The sequence below is a fragment of the Microcaecilia unicolor genome, chromosome 2, assembly GCF_901765095.1.
Source record: "Microcaecilia unicolor chromosome 2, aMicUni1.1, whole genome shotgun sequence".
Classification (NCBI taxonomy): domain Eukaryota; kingdom Metazoa; phylum Chordata; class Amphibia; order Gymnophiona; family Siphonopidae; genus Microcaecilia; species Microcaecilia unicolor.
In genome coordinates, this window is record NC_044032.1 from 211,975,793 (window position 1) to 211,996,939 (window position 21,147).

Genomic DNA, 21,147 nt, shown 5'->3' on the forward strand with positions numbered 1-21,147 from the left:
ATAGCAGGCAGGGGGTTCCCCGTTCGGTCTCCACGTGGCTTATGGCGTCGGAGGGCAAGGGCGCGAGGATTCACTCCCTGGACCGCGTAGGTGCGTCTAGCGGGGATGCGGGGATTTCAAATCCTGAATCGCCTTTGTTAAGCATCAGTTTGGAGGCCGGTCAGTGTCCCGGTTCTTCCTCCGGTGCGGCGGTTTTTCCCGCCATAAGCGCCCATACCCCGCTGCTCGCCCACTCCATGTTGGCCGGCCACTCTGCTCGGACGGCTTCTTCTTGGGCCGCCCTCGAGCCGGGAGACGTTAATACTATGGTCGCCCTTGATTCGGGCGACGGTAAGAAAGCGGCCAAAGTTAAGCGCCGTTCTTCCCGCGCGGCTCCTTCTCGGAGTTTCACGCCGGACGCCATTTTGGATGCGTAGCACGTTTCTTCCCCACTCTTGCGAGCGCCGGTTGAGGATGCGGCTAGGGCCATGGCCCAAGCTGCAGAAGTGCACTGTTCAGGGGGATTCTCCCCTGAGTTCATTTTGCTGCTGCATCAGGCTTTTCTTATGCAAAATGCGGCCCCTGCCCCCCTGTCTGATAAAGGGGTTGAGGCCTCCGGAAGCAAATGCCCTCGGGTGGATTTCCAGGCCCTAGAGGACTCTGTCTCCTCTGATGTAGATGAGGGCAGCATATCTGAGTTCTCCCAACAGTCCTTTGGGGATTCCTTGGAGGAGACGGATTCCCGCTCGGATGGAGCGGATGACCCCTCTGCAGCGCGGATCTTTCGCTCAGAGGATTTGCCCAACCTGTTAGTGCAGGCCATGAGCATTTTGAAGATTTCCTCTCCGGAGGACGTCTCTCCCTCAGCCTCTGTTGGCTCCGCCATTATGCTGGGGACGAAGCGCCCGCCTAGAACCTTCCACGTGCATGAGGCCATGCGCACCTTGATTTCGGCTCAATGGGATGTCCCAGAAGCGAGCCTCAAAGTGGCTAGGGCTATGTCCCACCTCTATCCTCTGCCTGAAGGTGAACGGGAGGCCTTTCTTTGGCCTACCGTGGATTCTTTAATCACTGCGGTGACTAAGAAAACGGCGTTGCCGGTGGAAGGTGGCATGGCCCTAAAGGACACCCAAGACAGAAGATTGGAGGCGGCCTTAAGGTTGTCCTTCGAGGCAGCTGCCTTAAGTTTGCAGGCCTCAGTTTGCGGCTCCTATGTGGCCAGGGCTTGCCTGACGATTGTGCAGCGGGCTTCCCCCTCGGATCCTTCCTTGAGGGCTGATTGGCCGGCCCTGGAATCGGGCTTGGCTTATTTGGCAGACTTGCTGTATGATGTCTTGAGAGCCTCAGCTAAAGGTATGGCTCAGACAGTCTCTGCGCGGCGGTGGCTTTGGCTGAAGCATTGGTCTGCGGACCACGCCTCTAAGTCTCGCCTGGCTAAGTTGCCTTTTAAAGGCAGGCTGCTTTTTGGGGTCGAGCTGGACAAAATTGTGACCGATCTCGGCACGTCTAAGGGCAAGAGGTTACCAGAGGTCAGGGCTCGGGCCAGTGGTGCTCGCCCCAGTAACTCCAAAGGACGGTTTCAGGAAGTCCGTCGGTATCGCCCGGGCAAGTCTGGCTCCTCTGCCCCCTCTTCCTTCAAGAGGAACTTCTCCCCCAAGCAGCATTCCTTTCGCAGAGACCGCCGTCCCGGAGGTGCTTCCTCCGGTCCTCCCCCAGGGTCTCGTACCCAATGACGGGGCCCTGGTCCATGGCCCAGTGCAGATTGGAGGACGCCTGTCCTCGTTTCTGGGCGAGTGGACCAGGGTAACTTCAGACGCTTGGGTGCTGGAAGTCATCAGAGACGGCTACAAGCTAGAGTTCTGCCGACCCTTAAGAGACGGGTTTGTACTCTCTCCCTGCAAGTCTCCGGTCAAAGCTGTGGCAGTGCAGCAGACTTTGGACAATCTGATCCGCCTGGGTGCGGTCGTTCCGGTGCCAGAAGATCAGCTTGGCAAGGGACGTTACTCCATTTACTTTGTGGTACCAAAGAAAGGAGGTTCTGTCCGGCCTATCCTCGACCTCAAAGGGGTCAATCGGGCCTTGAAAGTTCGGCACTTCCGAATGGAGACTCTCCGCTCTGTTATAGCGGCAGTGAAGGCAGGGGAGTTCCTGGCATCCTTGGACATCAAGGAAGCTTACCTGCATATTCCCATCTGGCCTCCTCATCAACGCTTTCTGCGTTTTGCAGTCCTGGGCCGACACTTCCAGTTCAGAGCCCTCCCGTTCGGGTTGGCTACTGCTCCGCGGACCTTCTCCAAAGTAATGGTGGTCATCGCGGCCTTCCTACGAAAGGAAGGAGTACAAGTCCATCCTTATCTGGACGACTGCTTGATCCAAGCCCCCTCTTATGCAGAGTGCGGCAGAGCTGTAGACCGGGTGATTGCTCTTCTGAGCTCCCTGGGGTGGATCATCAACTGGGAGAAAAGCTAGCTGCGCCCGACTCAGTCCCTGGAATATCTGGGAGTTCGTTTCGACACCCAAGTGGGCAGAGTGTTCCTGCCGGACAATCGAATTGTCAAGCTTCAGGCTCAGGTGGACCAGTTCCTAGTAGCCTCTCCTCTTCGGGCTTGGGACTATGTGCAGCTGTTGGGCTCTATGACGGCCACGATGGAAGTAGTGCCCTGGGCCAGGGCTCATATGAGACCACTACAACTCTCTCTGCTGCAGTGCTGGACTCCAGTGTCCGAGGATTACGCTGTGCGCCTTCCCTTGGACCTAGCGATGCGCAAGGCGCTGAGCTGGTGGCTGAGGACAGACAAGTTGTCCGCAGGGATGCCTCTTTTGACCCCGGAGTAGGTTGTCATCACGACGGACGCCTCTTTGACGGGCTGGGGAGCCCATTGCTTGGGAAGGACAGCGCAGGGGCTCTGGTCTCCTGCAGAGGCAAAGTGGTCTATCAACCTCCTGGAACTCAGAGCCATTCGGTTGGCGCTTTTGGAGTTCATCCCGGTACTGGCGTTGAAGCCAGTACGGGTCCTGTCGGACAATGTCACGGCTGTGGCCTATGTCAATCGCCAGGGAGATACCAAGAGCGCCCCTCTAGCCAAGGAGGCCATGAATCTATGCCAGTGGGCGGAAGCGAACCTGGAACAGCTGTCGGCGGCCCACATTGCTGGAGTCATGAATGTCAAGGCGGACTTTCTCAGTCACCATACCTTGGATCCCGGAGAGTGGCAGCTATCGGCTCAGGCGTTCTTGGACATCACGAAGCGCTGGGGCCAGCCGAGCCTAGACCTGATGGCGTCATCGGCCAAGTGCCGCACTTTTTCAGCAGAGGACGGGACCCTCGATCTCTGGGAGTAGATGCTCTTCTCCAACAGTGGCCGACACAGGAGCTTCTCTATGTGTTCCCGCCCTGGCCCATGTTGGGCAGGGTACTAGACCGGGTGGCAAAGCATCCGGGCCGGATAATCCTGGTGGGTCCAGACTGGCCCAGACGTCCCTGGCATGCGGACGATCAGGCTCTCAGTGGACGGACCTCTGCGACTGCCAGCGGAGCAGGGTCTGTTGCATCAGGGTCCCGTGGTGATGGAGGATCCCTCCCCCTTTGGTCTTACGGCCTGGCTATTGAGCGGCAGCGTCTGAGGAAGAAAGGCTTCTCAGACAAGGTCATCGCCACTATGCTGAGAGCGAGGAAGCACTCTACTTCTACTGCTTACGCCAGGGTTTGGCGTACCTTTGCATCGTGGTGTGAGGCAGGCTCCCTTTCTCCCTTCACTGCTCCAATTTCTTCAGTGTTGGCGTTCCTGCAGGAAGGTCTGGAGAAAGGCCTGTCGCTCAGTTCCCTTAAAGTCCAGGTAGCGGCTCTTGCTTGCTTCAGGGGCCGCCTGAAGGGTGCTTCCCTGGCTTCGCAGCCAGATGTGGTGCGCTTTCTCAAGGGAGTTAATCACCTGCGCCCTCCTCTGCACTCAGTGGTACCTGCATGGAATCTCAATCTAGTGCTAAGAGCCTTGCAGAAGCTGCCTTTTGAACCCTTGTCGAGGGCATCTCTGAAAGACCTGACGTTGAAAGCAGTCTTTTTGGTGGCTATCACTTCAGCCAGAAGAGTTTCCGAGCTCCAGGCGCTATCATGTCGAGAGCCCTTTCTGCAGTTCACTGAGGCAGGAGTGTCTATTCGCACAGTGCCTTCCTTCCTGTCCAAGTTTGTTTCTCACTTCCATGTGAATCAGCAGCTCTGTCTCCCATCCTTTCGTAGGGAGGACTACCCAGAGGAGTACTCTGCTCTCAAATATCTAGATGTGAGACGAGTCATCATCAGATACTTGGAAGTGACCAATGATTTCCGGAAGTCGGATCATCTGTTTGTCCTGTTTGCAGGTCCTTGTAAGGGTCTGCAGGCTGCTAAGCCTACAGTGGCAAGATGGGTCAAGGAAGCCATTGCAGCGGCTTATGTGGCCGTGGGGAAGGTGCCGCCTATCTGGCTGAAGGCTCACTCCACTAGAGCTCAGGCGGCCTCGATGGCAGAGGCCGGGTCCGTCTCCTTGGAAGAGATTTGCAAGGCGGCAACTTGGGCATCGGCTCATACCTTCTCCAGGCATTACCGCTTGACTGTGGCTGCTCGGGCGGAGGCCCGGTTTGGAGCTTCAGTGTTGCGGTCAGGGATTTCTATGTCCCGTCCTGGGTGAGTACTGCTTCGGTACATCCCACCAGTCTATGGATTGATCAGCATGATGATATGGAAGGTAAAATTATGTATCATACCTGATAATTTTCTTTCCATTAATCATAGCTGATCAATCCATAGCCCCTCCCAGATATCTGTACTGTTTTTATTCTGGTTGCATTTCAGGTTCAAGTTTAGTCTTCAGTTCCTGTTCAGGAGGACTTCGTGTTCAAGTTTTTTTCAATTGGATTCTTCAGGAGTTGAGACGATTTTGTGTTACAGTGAGCTGCTGCATTCCTCTCCCCTCCGTTTTACGGGGCTGGATTGAGACCTAAATTCTGCCGGCGCTCCCTCCCGCTTCGTGTGGCTGTAGGGCAGCTTTGTACCCCTCCCGCTTCGGCGGTGTTATGGTCAGTCAGCTCCTCCCGCGGTTGCGGTTGCAGGATAAGCCAGATCCCCCCGCATCTGCTGGGTGGTGTCCCTCCCCCGCTCCGCGGGGATGAGCTGGACGGATTCCCCTCCCCCACTTGTGTGGGGATGAGCTGGGTTAATTCCCCTCCCCCGTTTCGGCGGTGGTGAGCTGGGCAGAGTGTCCCTTTGTGGGTGTAATTCTCTAAGTGCTGAGTCCTGCGGATGGAGCTTTGATATCGACATACTGAGGAGTTTCCGGTAGCACATGACCACATATAGGGAGGCAAAAGGATTGCTCTCTATCTCCACCTGCTGGTAGATGGACACAACCCACCAGTCTATGGATTGATCAGCTATGATTAATGGAAAGAAAATTATCAGGTATGATACATAATTTTACCTTGATCCTCTGATGGATTAGTCAACCTGTGTCACAGGGAGTCTGACTCAGTATGCCAGGGGTTTGCCCTTTCTGTGTAGTACGTTAGACCTGATAGATATTTGGAGGATTCTTCACCCCACACACAGAGACTACACACACACACACGTCTTGGGCACACTTGACTGAGTCACGCATAGACTATCTGTTTGTATCCTGTACCCTATTTTCAAAAATTCCATCGGCGGACATAGGGCCCTGTGAGATATTGGATCACACCCTCATATGGTTACAGATGGAAGTAGATAAAGGAAAATGTGCAGGGAGGGATTGGAGGTTCCCCCTAGAATTATATAGAGACCCAGCTTTCCTGCCTTTTTTGAGGGAGAAATGGGCGGATTTTGCATGTCATAATGGGTGACACTCACAGCAATATGGTTTATAATGGGAAACCGCAAAAGCGGTGATGAGAGGAGAGATCATCTCGTATAAGGCCAGAATACGGAAAATTAGAGATAGGGAAATACTGCATTTGGAGAAAACAGTTCGGCAGCAGAGACAACATTATGGGAGTGTCTGGATGGAGGGGGCTAGATGGGCTCTTCTGAATGAATTGCTTCACCAGCGGGTGATCAAGTCTCATATCTATCACAAATTTCAGCTATTTATCCATGGGAATAAGGCAGGAGGGCTGTTGGCCAGGTTGGCGCGAGGAAGTAGAGGGTCTGCCCACATAGTACAGGTGAGGAAGCCAGGAGGGGGGTGGTATAGAGCTGGCAAAGATATCTTAGCCCATTTCCAGAGATTGTATTAACTTCTTTATCAAGAGCCTAAAGATGTGATGGATGATGGTGATCTCTGTCTAGAGAATGCTTCACTGCCTCGGGTCACTGCAGCGCAGAGGGCGTTTCTTAATGCACCTATGGGAGAAGGTGACCTTTTATTAGCAATACAACAGAGTAAACTCCATAAGGCGCCAGGCCCTGATGGGTATAGTATAGAAATCTACAAATTGCTCTGTGAGCAAATACAGTCACCCCTTTTGGGCCTGTTTAACTCAATGGCACAGTCAGGTACTATGCCCGAATCCTTTAAACTTGCTAAAATGATTGTGCTTTTGAAACCAGGCAGGGACCCAGAGGATCTGGGGTATTACCACCCTATCTCCCTCCTAAACTGCGATGTGAAGCTTTATGCCAAGATATTGACAAATAGACTATCTCACATATTACCGGACTTAAAATCCACCCCACATGTGGGTTTTGTGAAGGGTAGGACAGCTACTAGGAACATTAGAGCACTCCCTGGAGGTGGTGGAGAGGCTTCGTCTACCATCTCTACTAATCAGCTTTGACGCGGAGAAGGCCTTCGATTGTGTCGCATGGTCATTCCTTTTTGCTGTAATGAGGAAAGCGGGTTTGGAGGGTTTCTTTGGAGAGGCAGTGAAGGTCTTATATTCAGACCTTCAGGCATTTTTGTATGTAAATGGAGAGAGGTCCGAGGCATTCCCTATTCAACGGGTTAAAAGGCAAAGGTGCCCATTGTCCCCTTTGTTATTCGTATTAACATTAGATCCACTTCTCAGGGATATTAGTTCTCACCCAGAGATTTCGGGAGTTTCAATTGGGAAATCTACGTTTATAATCTCAGTGTTTGCGGACGATTTACTTGTACACCTTACACACCCTCGGAGATCTTTAACAGTGCTTTTGGAGTTATTTCAAGAATTCGGGGATTTTTCTGGGTTTAAATTGAATTTTTCAAAGATGCTAGCTCTCGCCTCTACAGAGCAGTTGAGACACGAATGGGGGGAGGACTTCCCTTTCCGCTGGGCTCATGAATCCTTTACATACCTGGGAATAAAGATTGGAATAAAAACAACGTCTCTATATCAGGCTAATATCTCTAGTTTGTTAGAACGGACCATAGAGCATCTGTATAAATGGAGATCTTTGCCTCTCACTTTGCATGGCAGAATTCATCTGTTTCGTATGGTTGAGTTCCCAAAGTGGCTATATGTAATGCAGATGCTCCCCCTTCTTATCCTAAATAGGGATTTGCAGTTGTTGTATAAACATTTGTGTACATTTATCTGGGGTGGTAAAAAATCAAAACTGGCAGTACAGCTTATGTTGGGGTCCTGGAGGGAGGGTGGATTGGGCATCCCGCATCTGTGGAGATATAATCAGGCATGTTTACTACGTCGCTTGGGGGATTGGCTCCTACATAGAGAGAATTTTACTCCCAAGCAGTTGGAGGAGGACTATTTTAGTCCATGTCACTTTTATTTTTTGCTGCAAGCTCCGAGGCTGACTATTCCAGCATGCTTCCAGAATAGCGTTTTGTTGCGGCCAATGCAGGAGCTTTGGAAGGATTTGACCAGATACTGGAGAGTGGACTCGGAGGTCTCTGATTTATTGCCTTTGCAGCGCAATCTAGCGTTCTCCCTAGGTTCAGAGAATTAGGTATTTCGGAGATGGGCAAGCATGGGTATAACGAGACTGGAATATGTTTTAACTGCAGGAGGAACCCTGTTGAATCTGGGGGTAATAGGGGTTGGCTTTGACCTTAGTAACATATTTGTGTACAATCAGCTGGCACATTATGTTTCTGAGATGAGTGGCGAGGCATTGGGTGTGGGTCATGGTAGACGCATTCAAGATTTGTTTAGTCCAGTCTTGGGGGATCGGCTTTCGGTTTCAGGCTTGTATAGGGCGCTAACAAGGCTGGCCTTACGTAAGGATAAAGTGCATATTGTGGCCCACTGGGAACAAGGTTTGAGATGTCCGTCCCTAATGATAGATTTTAATAAGTTAATAGCCCATATTCCTACACTGACCATAAATGCGGTTCTTCGCGAATGCCAATACAGAATTCTACACAGAGCATATCTGACCAAGGCACAAATTTTTAAAATGGGAGGGGTGGCGGGGCCTCTTTGCTCTAAATGCAAATATGGGGTAAGCTCTTTTTTCCATTCTCTATGGGAATGCCCGAAGGTTCAGATTTTTGGGGGGTCCTTGTTTAAATTTTTGGGAGGCTTGTTGAGGACCCGGATAACGCCTTCCCCTTTGGGTGCACTGCTGAATAAATATGAGTCTTTTGCTTTGAACAGAGGGGGTGCACTCCAAATAGTACGTAATGCCTGTATGTTGGGAAATGGGTTATTTTATGCATGTGGAAGGGGGAGTCACCACCTGACTATTGGCATTGGCGCAATAAATTACATGAAAGACTCCAGAGGAAATTGGAGAGTCATGGGATAGGAGGTAGTGTTCTATTGTGGATTAAAAACTGGTTAAAAGATAAAAAACAGAGAGTAGGGTTAAATGGACAGTATTCTCAATGGAGAAGGGTAGTTAGTGGGGTTCCCCAGGGTCTGTGCCGGGACCGCTGCTTTTTAACATATTTATAAATGACCTAGAGATGGGCGTAACTAGTAAGGTAATTAAATTTGCTGATGACACAAAGTTATTCAAAGTCTTTAAATCGCGGGAGGATTGTGAAAAATTACAAGAGGACCTTACGAGACTGGGAGACTGGGCGTCTAAATGGCAGATGACGTTTAATGTGAACAAGTGCAAAGTGATGCATGTGGGAAAGAGGAACCCGAATTATAGCTACGTCATGCAAGGTTCCACGTTAGGAGTCACGGACCAAGAAAGGGATCTAGGTGTCATCATTGATGATATGTTGAAACCTTCTGCTCAGTGTGCTGCTTCGGCTAAGAAAGCAAATAGAATGTTAGTTATTATTAGGAAAGGAATGGAAAACAAAAATGAGGATGTTATAATGCCTTTGTATCGCTCCATGGTGCAACCGCACCTTGAATATTGTGTTCAATTCTGGTCACCACATCTCAAAAAAGGTATAGTGGAATTAGAAAAGGTGCAGAGAAGGGCGACAAAAATGATAAAGGGGATGGGACGACTTCCCTATGAGGAAAGGCTAAAGCAGCTAGGACTCTTCAGCTTGGAGAAAAGGCGGCTGAGGGGATATATGATAGAGGTGTATAAAATAATGAGTGGAGTTGAACGGGTAGATGTGAAGCGTCTGTTTACGCTTTCCAAAGATACTAGGACTAGGGGGCATGCGATGAAGCTACAATGTAGTAAATTTAAAACGAATCGGAGAAAAGTTTCTTCACTCAACATAATTAGCAACTCTGGAATTCGTTGCCAGAGAATGTGGTAAAGGCGGTTAGCTTACCAGAGTTGAAAAAAGATTTGGACGGCTTCCTAAATGAAAAGTCCATAGACCATTATTAAATGGACTTGGGGAAAATCCACTATTTCTGGGATAAGCAGTATACAAACAAAAAAAGCAACACTGGGCCTTCAAGACTGGGACAACAGGAGTATTTTATTGACAAGTGACCCGACACGGGCCGTGTTTCGGCGTCAAACAACGCCTGCCTCAGGGGTCAGGGTCTGGATGTAATTTGTTTGGAAATATATATATATGTGTGTCCAATGTCTCCGAAAGTAAACGGAGACGATCTTAAGCAAAAGCTTTTATTATTTGCTTTTGCTTAAGAAAAGGCTTATAGAGGAGTTCTTCACTCTACATCGCCGCTGTATAGTCTGACAGGCGACTTTGGTTGTAAAGATCTTCTCCGTTTACTTTTGGAGACACTGGACACACATATATATATTTCCAAACAAATTACATCCAGACCCTGACCCCTGAGGCAGGCGTTGTTTGACGCCAAAACATGGCCCATGTCGGATCACTTGTCAATAAAATACTCCTGTTGTCCCAGTCTTGATGGCCCAGTGTTGGTTTTTTTGCTTGTGCACTTTCTATGTATGCTGTTTACCCTCTCTGTTCGGTTTGGGATAAGCAGTATAAAATGTTTTGCACTTTTTGGGGATCTTGCCAGGTATTTGTGACCTGGATTGGCCACTGTTGGAAACAGGATGCTGGGCTTGATGGATCTTTGGTCTTTCCCAGTATGGCAATACTTACCGTATTTTTTGGACTATAAGACGCACCGAACCATAAGACGCACCTAGGTTTTAGAGGAGGGAAATAAGAAAAAAAAAATTTGCTTTTTCCCTCCTCTAAAACCTAGGTGCTCCGGTGCGTCTTGTCCGAATCCCTCCCTCCAAGTTCGGGATCGCCCTCAGGGTTACCTCCGAAGGTAGAGATTTGGCGGGCCGGCTGGCAGGCCGCCCGCCCGCCCTCCCTCCGAGTTCGGGATCGCCCTCCCCCCGGCCCTGTCACCACTTCTCCCTACTCACGCAATCTTCCCTGGTGGTCTAGTGACGTCGGGGCAGGAAAGAGCCCCCTCTTTCCTGCCCAGCGCGCTGCTCTCCATCCTCCTGTATGCATTGCTGCCTGACGGTCTCGGTGAGATTCAAAATGGCCGCCGAGAATTGAAGTCTCGGCGGCCATTTTGAATCTCACCGAAACTGTCAGGCTGCATACAGGAGGATGGAGAGCAGCGCGCTGGGCAGGAAAGAGGGGGCTCTTTCCTGCCTCAACGTCACTAGACCACCAGGGAAGATCGCGTGAGTAGGGAGAAGTGGTGACAGGGCCGGGGGGAGGGTGATCCCGAATTCGGAGGGAGGGCGGGCGGGTGGCCTGCCAGCCGGCCAGCCAGCCAAATCTCTACCTTTGGACTATAAGACGCACCCCCCATTTTCCTCCCAAATTTTGGGGGAAAATAGTGCGTCTTATAGTCCGAAAAATACGGTATGTACTTATGAGCTTATGTTACTAGAACGCCGGGTGGTTGGGTTATCTTCTCGGAGGCGCCGACTGTTCCTCGCAACCTGTGAGCCATATATACAGTTTCTGTCCCCTAGAGCTAAAAAGTTTTGTTTTGAATTCCTTTCGAGATCTCTGCATTTTTTTGGGGGGGGGGAGGAGGGAGGTTTGGGGTATATTCTTCTGCATCACTCGTGGGTGTGGTTTGTTTGTAGGTTGTATGTCTTGTAAGGGGCATATTTAGATAATCCTTCACGGGAATGTTGGTATATAGGTCGCGAGAAGCTATAAGAGACAAAGTTTCTCGCTTGGAGGGGTTTTATTAGTATATTTACTGTTCCGGCTATAATACTACTACTACTACTATTTAGCATTTCTATAGCAGGATGCAGGGCATGCATAGTTACAATGTACATTGACCTTCGTGGTTGTTGTTTGGGACCATTTTGTAAATAGGGTCCATATGTTTATGCACTTCCATGAAGAACTGAGATAATAATAATAAAGTGCGAGGGAGGGATGGGGTTCAGGGAGGAAATGTTAAAAATTTTTGATCTCTTTTGCATGCAGAGGGATATGTTAACAATCTTTCTTTTTGTTGTATATTAAACGTGTTGATTGCTTCCATTGATGAATCATCAATAAAAATTGTTGAAACTAAATAGATAAAAAAGTTGAACCAGGAATACTTTATTGTCCCAGATATGCCTGCAAGAGTCATTTGTCAATGTAGATGGAGGTGGGTTTGAGAAGAGTTTTTCTGTTCAATAGGTTGTTGGCCTGCGTGAAACAGAACGTAAACTACAGCTGGATTTGGAAGAGATGGAAATGAGGAATGTGGAGCAGGAGAATATTATGCGTGAGCTGCAGTCTGCAGTGGAGCATCTCACCCTGCAGAATGACAGGCGGCTGACACTGCTACAAAAGGAACATGAGCAAAAGATGCAGCTGGTATTTCAGCACTTCACAGGTAAGCATGTATATGTGTACAGTATGTGTGTGTTTGTATGTATACATACAAAAATAGATATCTATATATAACATGAGTGTGCTAACTTCAGAAGCTGCCTCTGCTGGTAGATGAGTACTGGTTTGATAGAAAAGTAAGAATACTAGGTCAGACCAAAGGTCCATCAAGCTCAGTATCTTCTTTACGACAGTTTACAAGTTACAGATACATGGCAAGATTTCAAAAAGTAGCTAAATTCCATGTTTCTTACCCCCAGGAATAAGCAGTGGATTTCCCCAATTCTACTATAATACGTTTTCCTTCAAGATCTTGTCCATACCTTTTTTTTTCAACCCAGCTATGGTAACTACTTTTATTACATGCTCTGGCTATAAATTCCAAAGCGTAATTATGCGTTGTGTGAAAAAAAAATATTTTCTCCTATTTATTTTACATGTACAGCTTAGTAACTTCATGACTTTGTCCCCTAGTCTTAGTATTTTTTGAAAGAGTAAATAATCCATTCACATTTAAAAGTTTTACTGTTGTATCTCACCCCAGCCATCTCTTCTCCAAGTTGAAGGGCTTTAACCTTTTTAGACTTACCATACTTACAGGGGAGTCATTCCATTCCCTTTTCTCATTTTGGTACCTTTTTTATATTTTTCTAATTCCACTCAGGGCAGGAATAACCCTTTGGTGGATTCTAGGCAAACAAATGGGTCCTTATTGTAATGTAGATACATTTAAAAACTCCCACAAATGTGTCCTCACAATGTTCTGAGTGCAGAGCAAACTGTCAAAGGCAGAAGCAGCAGGAAAAAAGTGCTGGAAATCAGTGCAGTGAGGGGGGGGGGGGGCGGATGAGGGAAAGAAAACAGATCTTTGCCCACAGTGGCTCTAATCCAGGGCTTCCCAAACTGTAGGTTGTGATCCCAAATGGGGTTGTGCACTCCATATTTGGGGTCATGACCCAGCCTGGAAGTACATAGGCATGCCATTTTGATGCACCTCGGCGGGGTCACTGTCATCACTGCAGAAAAGTTTGGTAAGCTCTGCTTTAATCCACTCCCATGTTTCTTTCTGCCAACAGCTAATTTAACAAGGTGAAAATCTGCCTTGGAAGCCAGAGAGGATCCCTCTTTAATATTTGATCCTTAGGCATGTGCCTAATTTGCCTGTGCGTTAATCAAGCCCAGATTCCACTGTATCTTTTTTTGAGGTACGACAATCTGACTTGCACATATCTCTCAAGGTGTGGTTGCACTGTGGAATGATGCAAAGGCATTGTAATATTCTCTGGTTTATTCTCCATTCCATTCCTGATAACTCCTAACATTATTTTGGCTTTGTTGGCTGCCACTGCTCATTGAGCAGAGAATGTCAACATATTGTCCATGATGATGCCTAGGTCTTTTTTTCTTTGTGGTGATTCCTAATGTGGAACCGAATATCACATAGCTGGTCCCTCAGAAAGCAATTGTTTGTTTGATCCTGTATGTTTGTCTTAATTTCTATCTTAGTTTGAATGGGTTTCTTTTCTCGGATTCTCTTTTTAGATCGTACTCTGCCTAAACCTGCTTGTGAGAACAGGCAATATAACCATAACCATAGTCTGGATTATTCTTCCCTTAGTGCAAGGGTTCTCAATCCGGTCCTCAGGACACAGCCAGTCAGGTTTTCCTATCCACAATGAATATGCATGAGATAAATTTGCATGCACAACCTCCATTATATACTGATCTCTCTTATACATATTCAGTGTAGATATCCTGAGGACTGGGTTGAGAACCCCTGCCTTACCTTGTCCAGATTAAAATTCATCTGGCACTTCAATGCCCAGTGTCCCAGTCTGAAAGTGTCCTCCTGCAATTTCTTACAATCTTTTTGTGATTTAACAACTGTGTTTATACAGCTGTCAGGTATCAGCACATAAATAGATCCCCAAATACCTAAGGATCCCTGGACAATTGTGGATAATTTTGTATCTGAAAATCTGATCACCTCACTTGTTCCCATTTCCAGATCATTTATAAATGTAAAAAGTATTGGTCCCAGTACTAGTCCCTGGTTCACTCCACTATTCAACTTTCTCCACTGAGAGTATTTCTCTGTTTTAACCAGTTCCCAATCCACAATAGGACATTGCCTCCTATCCCATGACTTTTTCATTTTCTCGGGAGTTTCTTATGAGGGCTTTGTCAAATATATTCTGAAAATCTAATTACACAATGGGGGTAAAGTTAAAAAGGCTTTGTCATGCATATATGCAACTATATATGTGTAAAATACTGCTTATAAAGTTACCCTGTCCACCTCCCGTCCCCCTTGAGAAAAGTACTCCAGTGACAAGAACACACATACTTTTTATGAGACTTGGGTATAGGCATGTTTGAGGATAGAATTGAATGGAGTGCAGGCAGAATCACGGTTTACACGCATACTTTATGAAATATGCATAAACTGTTCACAGCTTCATTTTAGCCACAATTTCAGTCGTTTTTGTGAGGTAATTTTATAGACTCATAAATGCCTGTGTCTTCATAAAATATTAACAAACAGTGGGAAACAGTATTTCTGTGGTGTCAACTTTCACTAAAAGAATAAACATAAATATTGTGTGCTAAGAGAACATCAGAATATAATATTATACAAGGTTATAGAACCTCGGCCTTCTGTCTATTTCAAGTCCAAACCTCAAGTCTGCTTAATCATTTGACCTCCTATTATCCAGTGTAAATTTTCTGATTACTCATATTTATCATAATATCAGTACTGAATCAAAATACAACTGATGTCACCCGATTCCAACTCCAAGCAGGATTCATCAATAGTTTTAAGCCAGAAAACTGAAGGTGTTTCAGCAAGTACTGCCTGTTTCTAAGGATTACTTTTGATATAAAACAAAAACGCTAACAAATACTTCCTTGTCATCAACAGCAGATGAATCCATTAACTGATGGGTTGTATCCGCCTACCAGCAGGTGGAGATAGAGAACACTGAAAGCACATGGTGTTCCAGGACGCCCAACCCCCTCTGCCTTCAGTATAACTCTATCTCCCAGCTTCTCAGCTCCTGGCTTTCTGCCTGGGGTGGCTCCTGTGCTTTGCCAGTAGAGCAGGGGGTGTTGTGGCTGGTGGTGCCCACTTTAAAGGCATACTTGGTTTTCCCTATCCCTGCCTTACCCCATTCCCCCTCCTCCCGGAGTTCCTCTGTGGCTGCCTGCCTCTAACTTTCCTCACAGTAAAAAAAAAAAAAAAAAAAGAAACAGAGAGAGAGGCTTTCTCCTGAGCTCCTGGTTTGGTGCAGCTTCACTGCAGGTCGTTCGACTCAGTCTCCTGAGGTGAGAGTGATGCCCAGCTCCTCTGGGGAGGTTCCCGCTGACAGCGCTCTGTGCGGGATAAGTTTTGGTGCGAAGGCGCCATTTTGTTTTCTGTATTTGATGGCTGCTGAAGGGGTTAAGCACAGCTCCCACTGTGGGAAACGCAGATCAGCAGTGGGGCTTTGCAGCACATGCTGCCTAGATGCTAATGCTGGCACGAGCATGGCAGGCGGTGATTCTTCCCGCTCCGCCGGAGTTGGCAGCGACTGCCGTCTTGGAGGAGCTGCGTTACTCGGCCCTCGCGGTTGCGGAGGAATCTGAGTGCAGGGGGATGCCTCGTTTCGAGGTTTCTAGAGGAGCATTTGCCTCCGCTTCCCCCAATGTGGGGACGGATATATAGGGTGAGTTTTTCTCCCCTGAATTTGTGCTGCTGATGCATAAGGCTTTTATGTTAAAAAGAGCACTGCCTGAGGCTCCTGACAATTCCTGTTGGTCTGGGTTGCCTCCGGTTCTTGATAGCCCAGCGTCAAGCGGGCGGCAGTCTATGAGACCTAGCAGGTGTTGCTGAAGCTCAGAGCGGTGGTTCCGGTTCCTCCCGCCGAACGCGGCTGCGGTCACTACTCCATCTATTTTGTGGTGCCTCGAAAAGGTTCAGACCTGTCCTCGACTTACGCAGAGTCAACGAGGCCTTAGGAGTGCGACACTGCCGCATGGAAACCCTGCGCTCCATCATTGCGGCAGTACAGCCAGGAGAGTTTCTCACGTCTCTGGACCTCAAGGAAGCGTACTTGTATATTCCCATCTGGCTGCCACATCAGCGGTTTCTCCGGTTTGCGGTATTGAGCCAACATTTCCAGTTTCGTGCCTTGCCTTTCGGCCTGGCGACTGCCCCTCGGACTTTTTCCAAGGTCATAGTGGTAGTGGCTGCCTTTCTCAGGCAAGAGGGTATCAGAGTTCACCCTTATCTCGACGACTGGCTCATCAGAGCGGATTTGGCAGACGAGAGTCGTCTTGTCACAGCCAGAGTTGTTACAGTTCTTCAGACTCTGGGCTGGGTAATCAATATGCCCAAAAGTCACCTGACCCCCTCTCAGTCTCTCGAGTATTTGAGGGTCCGGTTCGACACGGCTTCGGGGTTCGTTTTTCTTCCCGATAGCAGGCGGCTCAAGCTTCAGAATCAGGTCCGCCTGCTCCTGCGGATGCCTCGCCCTTGAGCTTGGGACTTTGTTAAGCTCCTGGGATCAATGACAGCCACCATAGAGGTGGTTCCCTGGACGAGAGCTCACATGAGACCGCTGCAGCTTGCTCTGCTTCAGCAATGGTCTCCGATTTCCCAGGAATACCAACTCAGACTACGGTGGCTTCCTGCGGCCCAGCGCAGTATGGATTGGTGGCTTTGCAACAGCAGGCTGCGGCAGGGGATGCCACTGGCTCTTCCTTTTTGGTGTCTGGTGATAACGGATGCCAGCCTTTCGGGCTGGGGAGCTCATTGCCGGGGACGCTATGCTCAGGGTCTGTGGTCCACCGCAGAAGCGGGATGGTCCATCAATCGCTTGGAACTGAGAGCGATATTTCAGGCTCTTCTGGCCTTCCACAGGACGCTGAAGGGTCTTCCTGTCCGAGTTCTGTCGGACAACACGACAGCAGTGGCCTACATCAATCGCCAGGGCGGCACTCAGTGCAGAGCCCTGTCTGTGGAGGCATCTCAGATCTGCGACTGGGCCGAGCGCCACCCAGAGCTGCTGTCCACGGCTCACATAGCCGGTCAGAGCAACGTGCAAGCCGATTTCCTCAGCAGACATCAAATCGACCCGGCAGAATGGGAACTGGCAGACAAAGTTTTTCTTCAGATTTGTGCCAAATGGGGGACTCCAGGCTTGGATCTCATGGTGTCAAGCGTAAACGCCAAAGTCCCTCGCTTTTTCAGCAGAAGGAGAGATCCTCGCTCGGCGGGGTTGGATGCTCTGGCTCAACCTTGGCCCTCAGGCCTCCTGTATGTGTTCCCTTCTTGGCCCTTGATAGGGCGAGTTCTACTTCAGATTCGTCTGCACCGAGGATTGGTGATTCTCATCGCCCTGGATTGGCCAAGGCGTCCGTGGTACACGGATCTCCGGCGGATGCTGGTGGATGCGCCTCTTCCTTTGCCTCGGGTTCCGAACATGTTAGTTCAGGGTCCGGTGACTATGGAAGATCCTTGCCGCTTTTTAGCCGTATGGCCTGGCTCTTGAGAGAGTGCAATTGAGGGACAAGGGCTATTCTAATAAGGTTATTGCCATGCTCTTGCAGGCTCGCACGCAGTCTACCTCTGCGACTTATGCTCGGATATGGTGCACTTTGGAGGCGTGGTGTACGCCAAAGTCGATCTCGCCGACTCTGGCGACAGTCTCGCTCTTGCTGGACTTTTTGCAGGACGGGCTACAAAAGGGCCTGGCCTACAATTCCCTTCGAGTTCAAGTGGCAGCATTGGCCTGCTTCTGGGGGGAAGTCTCCGGATTGTCCCTTGCTGCTCATCCGGATATTCTCCGTTTTCTCAGAGGGGTGCTTCGTCTCAGTCCTCCTTTGCGGTCGCCTTGTCCGGCTTGGAACCTGGGGCTCATGTTGAAGGCGCTCCAGCGATCTCCGTTTGAGCCTCTTAAATGGGCTTCTGAGAAGGATGTGACTCTCAAGACAGTTTTTTTAGTGGCAATGACGTCGGCTAGAAGAGTGTCTAAGCTTCAGGCTCTTTCTTGTCGGGATCCTTTTCTGCAGTTCTCTGAATCTGGGGTAACTGTTCGTACGGTGCCTTCTTTTCTGCCTAAGGTGGTTTCAGCTTTTCACCTCAACCAGCCCATCTTTCTTCCTTCCTTCTCTAAGGAGGAGTTTCCGGACTCCTTTGGGCAATTGCACCTTTTGGATGTCCGCAGGGCTCTGTGGTAGTATCTGCAGATGTCAAATGAGTTTTGGAATTCTGATCATTTATTTGTTCTGTTGGCAGGTCCCCGACGGGGGTTTCCAGCGTCTAATGCCACTATAGCCCAATGGCTTAAGGAATTCATTTTTTCGGCTTATCTGCTTTCAGGGCAGTCACCACCTGAAGCGTTTAAAGCGCACTCTACGAGGGCAATGTCCTCTTTGTGGGCTGAAAAGGGTGTTTTTTCTCTTCAGGAGATCTGTCGTGCAGCTACCTGGGCTTCTCAGCTCTCTTTTGTGTGGCATTACAGGCTTGATGTGGCAGTGCGACAGGGTGCGCATTTTGGAGCGCAAGTGCTTGCTCGCGGAGTTGCCTTTTCCCACTCTACTTAGGGAGTGCTTTGGTACATCCCATTAGTTAATAGATTCATCTACTGTTGATGACGAGGGGAAAATTAGGTCCTTACCTTGATAATTTTCTTTCCTTTAGTCACAGCAGATGAATCCATGATCTCTCCCTGACTGACTTTAGTTTTTGTACAGATGTTGCATACAACTACTACTACTACTACTTAACATTTCTAGAGCGCTACTGGGGTTACGCAGCGCTGTACAGATTAACAAAAAAGGACAGTCCCTGCTCCAAGGAGCTTACAATCTAATGGGCGAAATGTCAAGTAAGGGCAGTCCAGATTTCCTGAATAGAGGTATGATGGTTAGGTGCCAAAGGCGACATTGAAGAGGTGGGCTTTTAGCAAGGCTTTGAAGATGGGCAGGGAGGGGGCCTGGCGTATGGGCTCAGGGAGTTTATTCCAGGCATTGGGTGAGGCGAGGCAGAAAGGGCGGAGCCTGGAGTTGGCGGTGGTGGAGAAGGGTACCGACAGGAGGGATTTGTCTTGAGAACGGAGGTTACAGGTAGGAATGTAAGGCGAGATGAGGATAGAGAGGTAGGGAGGGGCTGTAGATCGAGTACATTTGTAGGTTAAAAGGAGAAGCTTAAACTGTATGCGGTAGCTGACCGGAAGCCAGTGAAGTGACTTGAGGAGAGGGGTGATATGAGTGTACCGGTTCTGGCGGAAGATAAGACGTGCAGCAGAGTTTTGAACGGACTGAAGGGGGGATAGATGGCAAAGTGGGAGGCCAGTGAGGAGTAGGTTGCAGTAGTCCAGGCGAGAGGTAATGAGAGAATGGATGAGAGTTCGGGTGGTGTGCTCAGATAAGAAGGGGCAAATTTTGCTGATGTTGTAGAGGAAGAAGCGATAGGTCTTGGCTATCTGCTGGATATGGGCGGAGAAGGAGAGGGAGGAGTCAAAGATGACCCCGAGGTTGCGGGCAGATGAGACGGGGACAATGGGGGTGTTATCAACAGAGATAGAGAGTGGAGGGAAAGGAGAAGTGGGTTTGGGAGGTAAGACAATAAGCTCGGTCTTGGCCATGTTCAGTTTCAAGTGGCGGTTGGACATCCAGGTCGCAGTGTCGGCTAAGCAGGCCGATACATTAGCCTGGGTTTCTGCGGTGATGTCTGGTGTGGAGAGATAAAGCTGGGTATCATCAGCATAAAGATGATATTGGAACCCATGGGAGGAGATTAGGGAACCCAGGGAGGAGGTGTAGATTGAGAAAAGAAGGGGTCCAAGGACAGATCCCTGGGGAACTCCCACAGAGAGCAGAATGGGGGTGGAGGAAGAACCCTGAGAATGTACTCTGAAGTTACGGTGGGAGAGATAAGAGGAGAACCAGGAGAGGACAGAACCCTGGAACCCAAGTGAGGACAGAGTGGCGAGAAGTAAGTTATGATTGACAGTGTCAAAAGCGGCGGATAGGTCGAGGAGGATAAGGATGGAGTAGTGACCTTTGGATTTGGCAAGGAACAGGTCATTGCAAACTTTAGATAGTGCCGTTTCCATCGAGTGTAGGGGGTGAAAGCCGGATTGAAGTGGATCGAGGATGGCGTGAGAGGAGAGAAAATCAAGGCAACGGCTGTGAACAACGCGTTCAAGTATCTTGGAGAGGAAGGGTAGGAGGGGAAATGGGGCGGTAGTTGGAGGACAGGTAGGGTCAAGTGATGGTTTTTTGAGGAGTGGTGTGACTACAGCATGCTTGAAGGTGTCAGGGACAGTTGCAGTGGAGAGAGAGAGGTTGAGGATGTGACAGATGGGGGGGGTGACAGTAGGAGTGATGGTGTTAAGTAAGTTGGTGGGGATGGGGTCAGAGGAACAGGTGGTGCATTTCGAAGAGGAGAGAAGATAGGCGGTTTCCTCTTCGGTGATATCGGGAAAAGAGGAGAAGGAGGCCTGGGTTGGTTGGTTGAGGGAGTGTGTTATAGGGTGAGGAGGAGGAGAAGATGGTTTGTTGGTGAATTCGAGGTTGATTTTCAGCACCTTGTCGCGAAAATAGTCCGCCAGTGATTGAGGAGTGAGGGGTATGTGGGAGCGGAGGGGACTTTGAGGAGGGAGTTCAGGGTGGCAAAGAGACGACGGGAGTTAGTCAATTGGGTGTAATAGTCCTGTTTGGCGAGGAATAGGGAGGACTGGAAGGAGGATAACATGAATTTATAATGAATGAAATCGGTGTGGGTGCGAGATTTCCTCCAGAGGCGTTCAGCCGAATGGGTGCAGGAGCGAAGGTATCAGGTGCAAGGGGTCAGCCAGGGCTGGGGATTAGTACGCCTTATGGGACGGGAGATAGACGGTGCAAGGGCGTCGAGAGCAGAGGAGAGGGTGGCATTGTATGTGGAGACAGCCTTATCGACAGTCTCGGAGGATATGATGGAAGGGAGGAGATCAGAGATACTAGAGGATAAGGTGGGAGGGTCGACCGCCTGGAGATTCCTAGAAGTAGTGGTTAGTATTGGACGGGACTG

At 49.2% G+C, this 21,147-nt stretch overlaps 1 protein-coding gene across 1 annotated transcript in view; it reads left to right on the top strand.

Moving 5' to 3' along the window:
* KIF27 (kinesin family member 27) overlaps positions 1-21,147 on the top strand; it is a 199,491-nt gene that overhangs the window by 144,316 nt on the left and 34,028 nt on the right. The window contains exon 17 of the mRNA XM_030193692.1: positions 11,895-12,093. Coding sequence (XP_030049552.1) covers positions 11,895-12,093 — 199 coding nt within the window. The remainder of the gene's footprint in view (positions 1-11,894; positions 12,094-21,147) is intronic.